This window comes from Alexandromys fortis, unplaced genomic scaffold (genome assembly GCF_014885135.2).
Source record: "Alexandromys fortis isolate MF-2015 unplaced genomic scaffold, M_Fortis_MF-2015_v1.1 scaffold_25, whole genome shotgun sequence".
Lineage (NCBI taxonomy): Eukaryota > Metazoa > Chordata > Mammalia > Rodentia > Cricetidae > Alexandromys > Alexandromys fortis.
In genome coordinates this window covers 14746963-14764137 of record NW_026067904.1, presented here as the reverse complement: position 1 = coordinate 14764137, position 17175 = coordinate 14746963, and the positions used below count along the sequence as shown (strand labels likewise).

At 40.3% G+C, this 17175-nt stretch overlaps 1 protein-coding gene across 1 annotated transcript in view; it reads left to right on the top strand.

Annotated features, from left to right (window-relative positions):
* Positions 1–2463: 2463 nt before the first annotated feature.
* Dsg1 (desmoglein 1) overlaps positions 2464–17175 on the top strand; it is a 29097-nt gene continuing 14385 nt past the window's right edge. Inside the window, exons 1-6 of the mRNA XM_050135024.1 lie at positions 2464–2530; positions 3024–3223; positions 12139–12174; positions 12645–12773; positions 14022–14177; positions 15900–16044. Of these exons, the coding sequence (XP_049990981.1) occupies positions 3176–3223; positions 12139–12174; positions 12645–12773; positions 14022–14177; positions 15900–16044 (514 nt within the window). The 5' untranslated portion in view covers positions 2464–2530; positions 3024–3175. The remainder of the gene's footprint in view (positions 2531–3023; positions 3224–12138; positions 12175–12644; positions 12774–14021; positions 14178–15899; positions 16045–17175) is intronic.

Here is a 17175-nt window from a genome sequence, read left to right as displayed (position 1 = left end):
ATGAAGTCCTTTTCATCTACGGTAGAGACGCCTATCTCAGACAGCTTTGTGTGTGACGCTAACTCATTAAGGGATCATCTCATTGTGAGAACTGTGAAACACTATTATCACTAGAATGTTGGGACAGATGTAAATCAAATCCTATGAATGGGCCTCAAATTCACTGTGTAGCTGAGGATGACAGAACATCTGTCCTGATTGTCCCTCCTGAGTCTCAGAAGGACAGGCCTCCACCACTGGCTGTGTTCATAGCACTGTGGTTGAAATCCCCTCATCTGCCATCTTATTTAAGACAATGTGTAGGGCTGGGCAGGGTAATTTTGACACATATTGAAGCTAGAGGTTTACATATGTCAAAATAGCAAATTCTAAAGGTTTCTCTGAATGTGATGCCTGCTGTGGGCACTCTGAAAACGAGGTTAGAGAAGCAGGGGATTCCATTAGTTATGCCAACGGATTTCAAGCTCACTCATTAAACTCTATTATCCTTAAGGATTTGTGTGTGTGTATGCACGCGTGTGCATGTGTGTTCCAAGAAAGGGTTATGCTATCCCAACTTTGCTGAGAAAATGCAGAAATGTTGTCCCTTGAGGTGGCATTCTAAGGTTTACAGTGTGTTATCAAGAAAAAGGGAAATCCCTTCTCCAAAATTCTGATACCATTGATGAACTTGGTCAGCTCATTTGGGAAACTCCAACTCAAAAATACCCTCTACCCCTGCCAAATTTTCTAAAATTTCTGTGAAATGAAATACTCCTACATAGTCACCAATATTGAGTGGAAATTTGGAGTGTGTGGAGGACAGGTTCAACTTAATAAGGGTTCCACCACAGTGAGGAAGGGGCTGCAGAGAAGGGGCTGTCTGAGGGAACTGGAAACACATAAAGAGACGAAAGAACTACACAGTCTGCTTCAAGATATTTTCTCTCCTCCACCTCAGGACACGGGAGCAGTACACAGTCAGGAAAGGGGCCTGGGCCCCCGATTCATGAATTCCTGAAAGGAAAGGCAACCAAAAAGTAAGCAGATATGGTGGAACACAGCTGCAAAGGGAAGCTGTGGCAAGGAGACACTAAGTTCAAGGCCATCTTGGGCTACGTAAAGAAGCTTTACTAGTTGGAAAAGGAACAAAAGTAGAACACAGGTACAAATGCTTATCTACACCATGTACTAAGTAAATCAATGCACTTTCTCTCTTGTACTGGTCCCATTTCAAACACTCAGTAGGCAGTTAACAGTCCGTAGCTGCTGTATTGTACAGAGCGGAGAAGAGCTCTGCATTGTAGAAACTTAGACATCATAGAAAGCTAAAAAGAAAAGGAAAGAGGCAAAGGAAGAGAAGTGATGACTCATAAGCGCTCTCCCCACTCTGCTTGATGTAGCTAGCTCTCCTGTTCAGACTGCCACTACTCAGAAAGATTGGGGCTCCACCCTACCTCCTCCCCAGAAAGCTGCTAGATAAGTTGCTGTCCCCCAAACCATCTGGTTGGTTGGCATTGTTGGACTAGGGCCTTAAGTTAAGGTGGAGCCTGGGATGGGCTCAGGGAAAGATAATTCAAGGGATGAAGAAGGTCCGTGCACTCTCTGGCATCGAGCCCAGAATTCCAGGTGGAAGAACATGCCCTTGTCACCGACAACCTCCTAGAGCCAGGCCTCCTGTCCTGCGTGCCCAGTGAGGGTTCTGTCACCCCAGCCACATGATCCACCTCCTAACGCCTTATTCAAACTAAGTCACAGTTTAGAGTGTCACCGATGGACTCATTCTCATTTGCTAATGAGGAATGTGGTCGGCGCCTCTCCTATGTTCTTTATTCACACCAACCAATCCCTACCACAAACCTCTTTACTCACTGCAAACACAGAACCCCTTTATCCACACCTCTGAGTGCTACAGTGAGCCAGGTGACACTTCAAACCACCATCAAGTAACTGTTGCCACACACCAAGAGCAAAATGACAGCATTCTGTAGACTGGATCCCCAGAGAGCATTCTCTTTTCTGAGACATGTTTAGCATGTTCTGACAATAATCTACATATTATCACACAGGTCTTGCTTCAGAGTGCCATAGCAAACCCCGAAGATATCCAGCTCCAACAGGGTTCCCGAGACAGTATTTAAGTGAAGATTTCCCAAGAGAGTTTTTGAACGTTGCCTTGTATGGGTCATGGCTAAGCTAGGGCTCTTGCAGCTCTGCATGTGTGGGCAGCCGTACCCTGTGTTCTAATTGGCTCACTGAGCAGAGTCTTGGCCCTGTGCTTGGGAGTCGTGCCTGACTTTTAACCCACCTACCTGAACTGCATCTTCCGTGTTCTCATTAGAATTTCAACACTGGACTTCAGCAGGATTTTGACTGGGGGCTGTGGTTGTTTCCTTTAAATCTACCTTGGCTAAATTTTCAAGTTTGTTTTGCTGTGTTTTCAGAGGACAGGCTCTCAAAGAGGAGAAAGTTGAGGAGTGAGTAAAAAAATCCATAGAGGGAAGATGGAGGCCTGCCCGGACTTAGACAGGTCACAGAGAACCAAATGACGGTAAGAGTTGTGTCTTCTCTATTCAGAAATGCTATTAAAAAAAAAAACTCACTGATCATTAGCAATTTTTTTCTCTTAACAACTTAGGAAATCGCTACATCTTTCCTAACATCTACTAAAATGAAAAGCTTATAATTTTCTATTGTGACCTGAGGGTTTGGCTCTGAACAGAAACTGTACAAGCCTATGAATGATGCAGACACTCCTAACATACTTGCCCTATTAATCCGATGAGGAGCTAACCTCTAAACAGCCAGGAAGCCCTCAGCATGAACAGTAGCCCCATATTGTGTTCACTTTGACTGTCTGCCTTCAGTGGAGGAGAGACACATCCTACCCCCATAGAGAGCAGCTTTTTAGCTGGCAGAAGGGTGTGTCCCTGAGTTTTTACCTGGGAGCAATGATGATCTTGTCAAGCATTTCACTGAGACCAGCCCAAGTTTTTAGGGTGGGGATCCAGACTGGTTATACGTACCTTCCCTCCTTCACCCAGTGGAAGGCAGAAACACCTCAAAGCCTGCATGTAAGAACATCTACTGGGAAATTATTTTAATCAGACACCAGCTGAGTGGGAGAAAGAAAAAGAGCAGAGGAGAACAAACAAAACTCCCTTGGTTGTGGATGTAACCGAAGCCGGTGGCAGCGATGGACTGGCACTCCTTCAGAATAGCTGCGGTGCTTCTCATTTTCCAGGTAAGCTGATTCTCCTGCAAAGCGTCCTTCACCCTCCAGCCCCAGCATAACCGAACAGGGCTTGCCAGAGAGGGTTATTTGCAGGCACTTCTGTGCTAAACCACTAAAAGTTTATGTTAATGACAAGGTGGTTTTTATGAACTGGGATTTTAAGCGGTGTTTCTCTTTTTAATTGAGGACTCCAGATCATATTAAGGTCCCAGTGTCCACTCATCATATCACATCTCTGACATTCCAGACACTGCTTGGTCACTCTGGGAGAATATTGAAACTTAAGAAAGTCCTCAAGTTGCTGTATTTGCTTGTTCAAGCTCTTGTTGGTGGGGATGGGGCTTTGGAACTAAACATTCCAGGTGTGTGGGTTTCAATCTAAACACTTTCCCCTTCTTTGGGTAGTTTGATTGACAGACTGACTGTGTGTTCTACAGCCATGAAAGGATTTATATACACTAGAATTGCAGCTGTGAGTGACGAGCCTCGCCGTCCTAGCGCTCTTGTCCCTTCCAGATGTTGTCAGACTCCATCCAACTAACACCAAAATCCCCATCTTTTTTACAATTTGAATTAAAATGTCATTGCTAATTTCGAAAACTGCAAGTACAGAAGATTTATAGCTAATAGAGCAGGTGAGGGGATGAGCATAATTAAGGGGTAAGTGTAATCGTTGCTGCCCTTGTCCTTCAATAAGGATATGGCACAGAGTTGTGCATCTGATGGTCAGACCATGCAGCGCAATTATTTATTGTTGCCCCCCCCCACAGGTCATTCATTTTCTCTTAGAGTTGATAAATGTGCCACACCAATATATCAGTTTCATGCTCAACAATAAAGGTCTCTCAAAGTTCACGGGAGGATAAATAGAAGCTTGAAAGGCAAGTCCAGGTAGATCCCCCTCCAGCTTTGGCAGGATGTGTTTCTTATTTGTTTTTACTTGCTCAATTTTTGAACTGGAATGTTGGGTGCGTATTGCAACAAGTAAGAGTTTTGGTTTGCTATATGCTAGCTAATTGGATTTCAGTTAGTTTATCAAGAGGGGTCACAGGGATGAGAATGTCGCTCAGTGGTGGAGCACTTGCCTGGCATGCATGAGGTCCTGGGTTCAGTTCCCAGAAATGAGTGAGAAAAGGCCAGGCAGACGGTGAGCAGTGACTCTCAAGAGTTTTAGTTCTAAGCTGCCCTTCAAATGTGACTTTTATTCAATGAGTTTTTAAATGGATTCTTAGGTTCAGTTGAGGTCACTACCTGGACTATGGAAAAGATCGATGATTATTATATAGCATGTCATTTGACCACAGGAATATCTGTCTATTGCTAAATAATGAAATACTTTAATTTTAAATTTCATATAAATTTGACTCTTTAAGGCTTATTGTAGTGCTTCCATTCACTAATGCAGTACATATGTGCTAATTTTCATTGAATTAATAAGTAATTCTTTATTTCTTGATTTATGTGATTAATTCTAATTAACCCCAACTTACGAAATTCCTCCAAACACCTATTTCCTGATTAGTCATTTATCAACAAAATATATCATTCTGTCAAAGTTCTCATGAAATTGTCTGTCTGGAGAGAGAAAATTATGAGGATTTGTGGTTTATTCTCTAAGCTTGGATTGTGTGTGTGTACACATGCATGCACACCTATGAATTGATTTTGGGAAGAGGGAGAGTCTGTGACTATATTTACTGTGGAATCTAACACAAATTTCTCAAGTGCCTTACAACATGTATCTTTATTTTCACTTACATTTGTGAGTCTGTGTAAATGTGTGCAAGAAGTGTGTGGGTACCTTGGAGCTGGAGCTCTAGGATGGTGACTCAGTGAACACACATGCCAGGAACTGAACTCAGGTCCTCTGGAAGAGCAGTACATGCCCTTTACCTCTGTGCCATCTTGCCAGCCCATCTTTAGAAACTTTTACTATAATTAATTAAAAAGCTTTATTTTCAAGTTAATAGGATATTTTTGGTAAAATGTTTCATTTTTGAACTCTTTGAAGGTCTTGTTTTCACTGCTAATTTTAGAAGATGATTTTGCAATTCCAGCTTTCTGTTCCTAGCCTCACTGAGTGTGTTTGTATTTACCAAAGGAAAAGGTGAAAAAAAGGTCATTGTATTCTTCGCTGTTCAAAGTAAATAGATCAAAATCCATGTTAGATATTTAAAGTACATTTAGAAAAAATGCAAATATATTTAAGATGTTTAAATTAGTAGTCTTTTCATAGAAAGCTACTTAGAGAACTTGGCAACTATGTGTTGGTGGTATATTGCATGACTTGCTCAGCACATGTGGAAGTTGATGCTTTAAGCCTTGCCCAAATTAGTAAGTTAGACCAGAGAGACTAAGGCAGAGAAACTGTTCCTAAATGAACCAAGGCTGCTGCGTGAGTTTTCTACCAATTCAGAAGTCTCCTGGATAGATGGTAGCTCACATCTCTTACAGTACTACAAGATGAAGGCATGGGTTGATTTTCTCCCTCCTCTTTTCCTTCTCCACCCCTTTCTCATCATCCTCTTCCTTCTCCTATCTATCTATCTATCTACTATCTATCTATCCATCCATCCATGTGTATATGTATGAATCTATCTATCTATCTGTCTGTGTATGTATGTATATATGTAGATAGATAACTATCTGTCCATCTATCCATCTGTCCATCCATCCATCCATCTATCTATCATCCATGTATGCATATATGCATTTAGCTGTATGTGTGTATGTATGTATTTATGTATGCATGTATCTATCTATCTATCTATTTATCTTTCTGTCTGTCTGTCTATCTATCTACATAGAGGGAGTAGTTATAATCCTTTCCTGCCAGAGAACACTGTGACACCTGTGCACCAAACAGAAAAAGATCTGTGCAGATGGTTGTGACAATTATGAAAGGGAACCCACAGCCTCCTTGAGAAGGAGGACAGTAAGATCTGAGAACTCTAGAGACTGTGGGAAAAATCACCTGCAAATTTGCCACATCTGATTACTCTGCTAAACATGAATACAAATCAGAAGACATCCTTTTCTATAGAGGCAACAGAAGCAGATTAAGCTCAAAAAAACAGAGAAAAATCTCCTTCTATCTTTTAACAAAAGTAATGCTAATCATAGCTTTGGATTTTGCTTGATTTTAAATTTTTGATTCAGGATCTTACTCTGCAGTCCAGGCTAGGCTCATATTCACTATGTAGCCCAAGTTGGTCTTAAGTTTCATGTCTCCCTGTCTCAACCTCCTAAATGCTTGGGTTATAGGCATGCACCACTAGACCAGCCTCTGGTCTACTCTTTTTATGAGAATTTTATGGGATTACTATTTCATTCAATTAGCTAACATCCAATAAACTAACCCTACAATTTGAGCTTTGTTAAACTTTTTAAGAATACATGCAGGGGTTAAAATGGTACTCATTTATGGCATAGTTAATGAGCTTATTTGAACCTGATAATGTAAGTTATTCAATTTACATTCACGGAAACCAAAAAAGAAAGTATTAAAGTTCACTGACACCAAAAAAAGTACTAAACAGGTGGTATAGACCAAACAGAAGACAATTCATTAGAAACTTTGATGTTTTTCTATACATATCTTAAATTGTCATGTATTGCAGAGGATAGCATTTGAACCCAATATTTTATAGGGAATGAAATCAGTGTTTATTCCTCTGGGTAGTGAGAGAAACTGAAGTTAAGCAGGCTCGTCTCTACAGATGTGGTATTTGTGAAAGCTTTCTTTATTCACTGAAAATTGAGGAGTAAAATTGTCTTCCAACTTTGCACAAGTGAGGAGTCACACCCATCACCACTGAAGTAGGCTGTCACAGTGTGAAAGACGGCCTTTCTGTGACGAGAAAAGCTGAAGCGAAGCATACATGCTGTGGGGATGAATCAAGACGTGCATCTTGGAAGAAGCAGGAGAATGCAGACAAAGGACACTTGGGTCCCTGTGTACATCTCTTACTTTCTGATGCTTCTCTACTCTGCAGTCAACAAGGACTCTGTGACGAACATCCTGGTGTCACAAGAGACATTGTCTAATGTTCAGGCAGGAAGCCTGACCTGCTGGGCATTGTGGTTGGGTTCCTTCTGCTCCTTCAGCTGAGTTAACACCCTCCAGGGTGCTGGGTCATGCTGCCCATCCTAGTTATGCTTGGCGTGCAAACTCTTGTAATGGACCTAGACAGATCCAACTTTTCTCATGCCAATGACTGGCGATCCATGCTCTTAATTGCTCTACGAGCACGGAGTACAGTCTTTTATACTTGTCTAATTAGAATCATATCCCTACAAATTAACAGCTGATTGCTGCTTATGCAACTCTTTGACACGAAGCCATTTGAAGGCAAGTTCCATGTCAGATGAACCTTTGTATCATTCACGGTTCTCTCAACCAAGAGACTCAATGCAAGGCAGATCCACAGTGTCTCACTGCACAGAACAGAAACACCAAAAGGGAAATTGGGGAGAGCTCGAAATTCTTTCCCTATACACACTTGAAATTTATTTTCTCCAGGTAATCAGTGTGGAAATAACCATGTTGCCTTTTCCCTAATGGTTTGGGGCAGAGTGTTGCAGCCACTTGACATTCCATTCTAAGCTCACCAAAACTTTCAGGGTCTCATCCTTCCTAATGCCACGTTCCTTTAATGCAGCTCCTCATGTTGTTGTGACCCCCACCTTAAAATTATTTCACTGATACTTCATAACTGTAACTTTGCTACTGTTATGAGTGATTAAATATCTTATATGCAAAATATCAGATATGTGAACTCTGTTCACGGACCATTTCAAGGGTCATTCAACCCCAAGGGGTCTAGAACCACTTTTTTAATGCCATCATGCTGTCTCAGAACTTTGTAATAGACATTTGTCAAAGAAATGAGCAACTCATGAATAAATATGAGAAATCAACCCATGAAGGTATGGCCATTCCAAACATCACATCCTTTGCCAGAGAAATCCAAAAGAAAGACAAAACAGAATTTTTGTTGTCATTTTGCTTATTTTTGTAAAGAAGCAAATTCTATTTTACATGTTCTTTATAGCTTATCCCTGTGTTGTACCTAATAGTTAACAAAGACATTTTATTCCCAAATTGCCCCTAGTTCACTATTATTAAATACAAGAAATTTTCCTCATAAAAATTACCCTCCAAGTCAAAATTTAGGATATGAAAAAGACAAAATTTTAACTTCAAAAAGACTTGTTGAGATTCACTTTAGCTGGCTAATCATGGAAAGTGTCACGAATGTGCATCCTATGGCTTGTAAATAAACATTTTGATTGGCTATGAAGCAGGTGTAACTAGAACGGATCATTGAGATGAGTTTTATTTACTGTTGTTACAAAACTTTTGGGCTTCAAGATAATTTAGTTTTCAATGTTTGGGACAATACTGTGGCACAGACAGATTAAGTTTCCAGTGGGCAAGGGAGCAGGGTCTTTTTAAACACCGTGACAAGCCCTGTCTCTAGGGGGAATCGCCATTGCTGTGAACACTGCACAAAATCCAGAGTGTCTCTGAGCTCAAGTTACCCTGTCATCACACACACAAAAGCCATGCCTGTGCCAGAGCTAGGACAGAAAAATTTCACTAATTCCCACACCTAAAACTCATTTTGTCTTCCTCTTCTCTTTTTATCAACAAAATTCCTAGGAAAGAAGCTGTATATCTTCCTTTCCTCCCCAGCCCATGTTTTCTTTTGGTAGGGCCAGTCTTTGCCTTGTCTAGCTGAAAATATTCTCTAAAAGGACTTGACACTCTGGGATTTCCTCAAATTTTACACAGTTCAGTTTTTGAAGATCACAGGACATTCACGTCGCATCGGTCTTTCAGTGCCCCTTCTGGTCCATCTGTGCATCATTTTACTTCCTCCGATCCGGACAGCACACTTTCGTTCCTGCCTTTCTTCCTTACCCCTTCCTCTCTCCCTTCTTCCTGTCCTCTCTCCTTTCTATTTTTCTCTCTGTATCTCTCTCCCCTTTTCTTAACCCTTCAAAACCACCACCACCATACCACGCCCCACCTCTCCACACCCCTACTTTCCACTGATTCCCAGTTAAACAAAGGCAGGAGTTCCCTGTGCCACCCGCACCCACGGGTTGTTTCTTAGCTGCATCCTGCGCTTTACGAGCATGGAATTCTTCCATGATTTCAACAGCTCTACCAGAGTGGATGCACCTGAACATTATAGCCAAGCTAGGTTTTTCTCAACGGGGGCGTTCCTCCAGCACCTCAATCACTGTCCTACCTCTGGCCTCTTTTGGACTGCTAGCTCTGGGGATCACTCCTTCTCTTTATCTCTCATCCCATCTGTTCTCTCACCTTGTGGATCCTGTCTTTCCAGAATCTCCCCCTTGATCTTTCCCTGTGGCTCCCACTGCCTCTGCATCTACTTAGCTCTTCCTCACCTCTGCTTTAATTGGTGCAGAAGACCCAACAGCCTTCAGCCTGTAATTTCTAAGTCTTCCCATTGCCCCTACAGACTATTGTCCAAGTAATCTTTCTAACCTATAATTTCAGCATGCCCTTTCCCATGACCAAAATTCTTCAGCATCCTTCTACGGCACCCAAGGATTTGGTATTACACCTGGAAAAGTGTTTGTGTGTGGTCAGTCCACACACATCTCAAATGAGATAAAACTCAGAGAATTACTATATATATATCCTTTTCTGATTATCCAATAATTTTTCCATGTCATTGTTTTGTCTGTAAAAGCCTGATATTTTGTATCAGAATTTATTCTAGACTGATTTAAAAAAAAAAACCCTCATCAACCCAGCACATTTAAAAAGCAGACTAGGCGGTTTTTTAATTACCCATTCAATTGTGAGTCTGACACTGTGGTGAAACCTACTTGGTCTTTTGCCTAAGCTGCTTCTCATGGGAAAGAGGATGACCTGGCTTCATAAAGTTGTGAAGAGTTCTTAGTCATCTGGCCAGTTACCCAAAGCAGTAGGCACTGACGCTTCACTCCGGGAAAAGAAGTGCAATACCAGATAGCAGATGAGTAAACAAGAAAACAAGAGCCGTAGCTATGAAGAAATGCTTCCATAGAGAGAGATAAGTCAGCTCTGAAGCCCTGTCCCACCTACAAGCAAGAGCTCGAGAATAGTGCCCCCAAATCCCACAGCAGCGAGAACTCACTGGAATAGGGGAGTTCTGTACCAAGCTCGGCTCCATAGACAACACTGCAGTTGGACACCCTAACCACTAGGCTGCGTGGACTCCTTTGTGGCTGTGTATCACTGTTGTTGTGGCTGCTCTTTCTATATGAGCAGCACCATTGAGGCTGGAGAGATGGTCCGGGGCGAGAGAGTAGTGCTGCTACTCACCCATGAGGATCTGAGGTCCCAGCATCTACATGAAAAGCTGGCATGACCACAAATGCCCATGACCCTACTGCTGTGGGGATGGGGACAGCAGGATTGCTGGTACTGGATGGCCACCAGCCTCTCTCCGGGTTCACTGAGAGGCCCTGATTCAAGAGAATAAGGCTGAGAGTATTAGGATCAGAATACTCAGTGTCATTCTCTGTCCTCTGCACATGTGCACACATGTGCACAACACCAAACACACACACACATACACACAGACATGCACATACACAAATACACACATATACATGCACAGGCACACACACACACTCACACTCACACATACACACATTCTCACACATGCACATACACGTGTGCGCGTGCGCACACACTCACGTACAAGCACACACTCTCGCACAAACACACACACATGCACACACATACCCACACGTGCACGCACACAGACACAAATACACACAAAAAGCAAAAACAGCAAAAAAGGAACTCATAAGAATACTGTGAGGCCAGATCAAAACAGTAACTTTGAAGTTCTCAAAGACATAATATCCATTCTTGGTAATGTTTTACTTAATATTTTTTTGAGAAAGCAGGCTATCTTATACTTGATTGTAAAATAAACACATATTTAGGCTGAACTGCATTTTGGCATAAGTTACTTGCCAGGCCTCAGTTACCTCTGTAGAAAGGTAATAATAATAATGGCCACTACTGGGTTTGTGATGAAGATAGACAGACAGAGTGCTCTGGCCACATTGCCTTGCACTTAGTTATCATCAGGTTAATAGCAATGGTAACAATTGAAGTGACTGACAGAGTATCATGGGTAAAAATTCTCTTCACACTACTCATGTTGACCATAAACATATATTTGTTTGTTTAACTTTTTTGTTTTGACATTTTTTTTCAAAACTTCTTCTTGGAAACTGAAATTTATATTTTCCTTAAGGATGAAACTGAAACCAGGTGTGAAAAACTAATTACCATGTTTAAAATTATTAATATTCATATTTTAATGCATACTGTAGCTTTTAATACCAGTGCTAACATCTGATCATGTGCATGGGTTTCAGGCTTTGCTGTTATGAACAAATTCAATTACAAGTTCCATACCTCTTATGTAAAAAGATAGTTACAAAATTTAAAGGCATGCACTGGTATTAAATAATCCTCAATGCAATTTAAAACAATGAATGCAAAAAAAGTTCAACTTTTAAATATACATTTTCCATGTCTTAAACAAGTATACAGACACATTACTTTGATATGTGAATATTGGTGTTTTAAGAAATCACTGCAATTTTTAGGTTAAAAATAATTTAATATATCCTGATACTTCAGCACAAGTTCTGTGCAACACTCAAAAGTTGAAACTTCAGCAGAGCTCTATTCAAAAGTACATGCGTTATTGCAGCGAGAAGTTCCCTAGTCAGGAATAAAACAGCTAAGGAGCATCTACTGCCATTAACTTAGCTCACACATGCACCATTTGGTTTTATTGTTATGTGTTTTTAGTTATCGGTTAACCTAGAATTGAACACATTCACTAAAAATAAACTATTGCGACTGCTTTTTGCAGGTGGTGCTTGAAGTTAACAGTGAATTTCAAATCCAGGTAAGAAAAAAACAAATCGATTTTTTTTCCAAACTAAAAAATAAAGGGCCAGGTATAGTAGCGCTTAACTCTAATGCTTGAATTCCCAAGGCTGAGGCATGAAGATTGTGGATTAGAAGCCAGCCTGAGATACATGAAGAAACCCTATCTCGAAATCACAAACACACAGCACAAAATAAAATCAAGAAAGAGGAAAAGGAGCAAGGAAGAAAGGGAGAGAGGAAATAGACCAAAGGGAAAGACAGATTAGCAATGACAACTTATACTCAAGAAAAACTGCATTCTTCTAATTATAAAATTACTGCAATGTTACTATTGCAAATGTTAAAATCATCAGAATTCTTAATTTTCCATTTAACCATCTTTTCTTCCTGACATGATTACTCTCTCTCTCAAATCTCCAGTGGAATATCAATTTTAAAAAAAAAAGCATTGTTAATAGACACTTTATTTTACTCTATCTATTCAAGGCAAGAGACTATAATGTCAAAAATGGTACCAAGTGGTACTCCATCAAAAGACAGAAACGTGAATGGATCAAGTTCGCTGCAGCTTGTCGGGAAGGTGAAGACAACTCAAAGAGAAACCCGATTGCCAAAGTAAGTGTGAACCCCAAATCATGAATCCAAACAGCCCAATGGATAGGGTCACAGTGCTGAAAGGGCACACATACTACCGAAAAGTTATGACCTAACAGCTCCTCCCCATTTAAACTATGAAAACAAAAATTCCTAAAGGTTTAAACCACTGAAGTTGGGCACTTGGGTAAAGAGACATTGTTTCATCTCATCAACAGAAGTGATGCGCGTGAACACTTGTTATACTAGACTCCCATAAGACCATAGTTTACAGATAGATAGATTTAGAATTCAACTTGCTCAGCGTGTGGGTGCTCTCTACTTTGTGACCTATTAGAGCTTAACTCCTACTTGTCTGTGTAAGCCTTCAAAGCATGCCTCATTCATAATCTCAAATATCTAGCATTTTCCCTGCCCTCCTTCCTTCGTACACAAAAGCACAAACTCAGGAAACTACTTCCTCCATGCACACAGATTCACAGCCATAGACATACAGAGACACACAGATGCAAACACAGCCATTCATACAGAGAGATGTGGCAACGCCTTTGTAAGATTTGCTTATGCTCATGCAATATTTATCTGGACAAAAGGCCAGACTTTGATCCTTTATTGCAGTGGGCTCTTCCCTTTTCTTTACTGCTTTCAGAATTAAAACCTTCAAATAATTTGTTACTATAAAAATCTGTTTAAATATTTTTTCTGAATCATTGTATTTTTAAAGTAGTTTTTTGATTTAAAGATCAACATTATGTGATAACAGCATTATAAAATTCTCTAAGAAGGTAAGAAATAACCTACTGTAGACAAAGAGCTAGCATAGAGTTCAAAACTAACACAAAAATAAAACTATAAATGCTTAATGATTATGGCATCTATGCATGACACCTATAAAGACTTCTTAGGTTGATACTTGTTTCTTGAGGCAGAGACAGACAGACCTCTGTGAGTTCAAGGCCAGCTGGTCTACAAAGCAAGTTCAAGGACAGCCAGGACTGTTACACAGAGAAACCCTATCTCGAAAAAACAAAAACGAAAATTAAAAAAAAAAAAGACATAGAAATGGAATTATTTTATTCCATTGCTAATTGCCATTAATAATACAACACTGACCATGGACCTAGCACAAGTATATTTCCCTGTTTTCGAAACTTCTCAAGTGATGTTACAGACAGCACATTCAACAGTTCTCAGGGAAAACGGTTGTCATATAGCACATGTAGAAATCCCCGTAGCTACTGTAATGACTTATCCTGTGTCTCTGTACAGATTCATTCTGACTGTGCCGCAAACCAGCAAGTGACATACCGCATCTCTGGAGTCGGGATTGACCAGCCACCTTATGGAATCTTCATTATTAATCAAAAAACCGGTGAAATCAATATAACATCCATCGTTGATCGTGAAGTCACGCCCTTTTTCATTGTAAGTGGACTTTGTGTCAATATTTGTATGCGAGTGTAAATTATTCTTGGAAAAATCTTAGACCATAACAGACTTGATTTCAAGAGTCCTCAAATCAGGTTTTCTGAGATCTTTCTTTATTCACAGATACCCCAATAAATGAGAAAAAATTAATATAGAAACTTTTCCCTTATATGTTCACAAAAATGCTAGTTAGCATCAGCTCCATGACAAATTAGAGTATTTCTTTAGAAGGGCAAACTTTTACTCTATCTTAAAACAAAAAAATCAGTGGAAATTGATGCTTCCTTTTTACTCCACTGCCAAGTTATGAGCCTGGAGCTCCTCGAGGCTCTTGGTTCCATATGAATATAAATCATCATAACTTTACACTGGTCAAGATCATCTGAGCTCTAAAGAAACTTCAGAAACTCAGTCATCCTCAATCTCTCTCACACACACACTCCTTGTAGAAGTTGTCACATAGCTTAAGCAACTAATGCTCTGCCTCATTTCTCTTTAAGCAGCTCACCCCCAAACCAAGCCACCTATTGCAACACCTCCCGTACATACACATAGCACTCTGTCTTCTGGCTGAGACATATTCGTCGCTGAGTTTGAAAGCATGATCAGCTTTCTGTTCTCCTGGCTCTTTCTCCACGACATGTCTGCCTCCCCGTTGCTACTTGTGTCTTGAAGAGCATTATCCTATCAGCTACTTTTCTTCTTGTGTTCTTTTTAGCCATTGGCTGCCTTCATTTCCATCTGTCATCATGGTTAACACTTCTTGATCAAAAAATAAAATAAGCGGGGCAGTGGTAATGTATGCCCTTAATCTCAGCATCTGGGACACGGAATCAGGCAGAGCTTTGTAAGGTGGAAGCCAGCCTGATCTACAATGCCAGTTCCGGGACAACCAGAACTACACAGAGAAACCCTGTCTCAAAAACAACAGCAACAAACAGTAATAATAATATAAAAACAATCTTTTCAATGGTCTTAATCTCTTCTATTAAAATCCCATCAAAGGTCTGAGAATGCAACGTAAGTAGCCTCTGTATCAAGCATTTGCTTATTGTTTATGAAAACCTGGGTTCATTTCCCAGCCCTGAAAAAAAAATAATATTCCAAACTAACTCCAAATATCCCTTAGTCCTTGCTGTTTTCATTCACACTGCTCATCTGCATTTCTAGAATCACTTTAATTCCTTAGCCTCCATGTCCAAATATGTATTCTTGACTTCTTCCCTGCACTGTGTCTCCCTACAAATCCAGCAAATCAGTAAAGCAGTCCAGCTTAAGGCACAGTGCATTGTGACACAGAACAGATGACCTCTGTGAACTAATGCTCGTTATCCGTCTTCACAAGGGAAGTAGCAATGATGAATAAAAAGCCACACAGTTACCCCATCACTTGAGAATGCCACAGTGCTTTGGAAGCACTCCCCTGACCCTCCCTGACCACACTCTCCAGAGCCCTTCTCTGCTATTCTTTTTCTTGATTTTAAACAGAGAATCCGTAGTATTTCCTCTGCCCAATGTATCAAGTTACCTTTTTAAACTGGCACCTTATGCTCTTCTTTGCCTTTTCTTATGGGTTATATGTTTTGCTCATGTCTATATTTTAGTGAGAAATAATAATATGGTGCCCCTTAATCCTATGTGGTACTAGGGCAGTTTCTTCATTCTGTAAGAACTTACAAATGCAATACCTCACCAGAGATCCCTTTCTTCCACGTCTAGATCTACTGCCGAGCACTGAATGCCCAAGGCCAAGATTTGGAGAACCCACTGGAGCTTAAAGTCAGGATTATGGATATAAATGACAACCCTCCCGTGTTTTCCATGACTACATTTACAGGACAAATAGAAGAAAATTCTAATGCAAGTGAGTCACCTGCACTACTAAGGAAACAATGTGTTGATAACTAAGTTACTGTTGCTAGGGAACTAGGCTGAGCTGTGTCCAGGTAAACATGAACTGGGAGAGAAACTGTAGAAAACAATCCCACTCACATGTGGTCATCACCCTTACTTCAAATTTGTTGTTTACTCAGACATAAGAAATGTACCTCTTTGGGGGAGTACATTATTCAATAAAATCCGTAATATCAAATAACGATCAAGGGATTCCATGCTCATCTTTCATAATCATTCTGATATATATGATAGATTACCCTATTACGCTGAAGAAGAACAAACCCCAAAGAGCTCATGCATTGTAACTTTGGTCACCCCACTGAACTTTTTAATGGTCATTGTTTTTACACAAGCCAAGCCAGGCACAGAAAGACAAGGATCATGTGTCATTCAAAGACATCTGTTCCAAGTCATCTCTTTTGATGCTAAGAACATTTCTTAATTAACAACAAAGAAAAACCAAGAAATAATTGCATGCCATAATGAATGCAGTCTTCGTTTCTTATCTATTGGGTTTGGCTCCAGGAACCCTAAACATAAAGAGATCTATGGAGTTTGCATCCTTTTACAAATGATGTCTTGTTTGCATATAACTCACATACGTGCCTCCATAGGTTTTAAATTATTTCTAGATGACTGCAATGGATATTAGCCATTTGCACACCACTGAAGATTATTCAAGAGGTGTGGCTCTATGAGGGAGAGGTGAGAGGGGGAAAGAGGAGAAAAGGGAAGGGATGGATGCCCTAGAATTTTAGCAATTATTTTGGAAACAATTTAAAAAGTGGAGCAGAATTTCAATTAATAAATGAATGCTTGCAGTTTTTCATGCCCACTAATATCATTCATCGAACCCTTTATTAGATTAAGAAAGAAGACAAGGACAGGGCTGTGTATGTGATTAAACAATTATTTCATGTAAGCTCCTAGATACACAGCACCTACACAAGAGTCGATTCCAACCTAAACAACAATGCCCAAATGGGCAATAATATTCATCAAAAGTGCATTACTCAGTAGACGCATCAGTCAGTATCTTCATTTGCTATTGAATTCTCACGAGTGTGGTGTTACAATAACTCTCATTTATAACTATGGG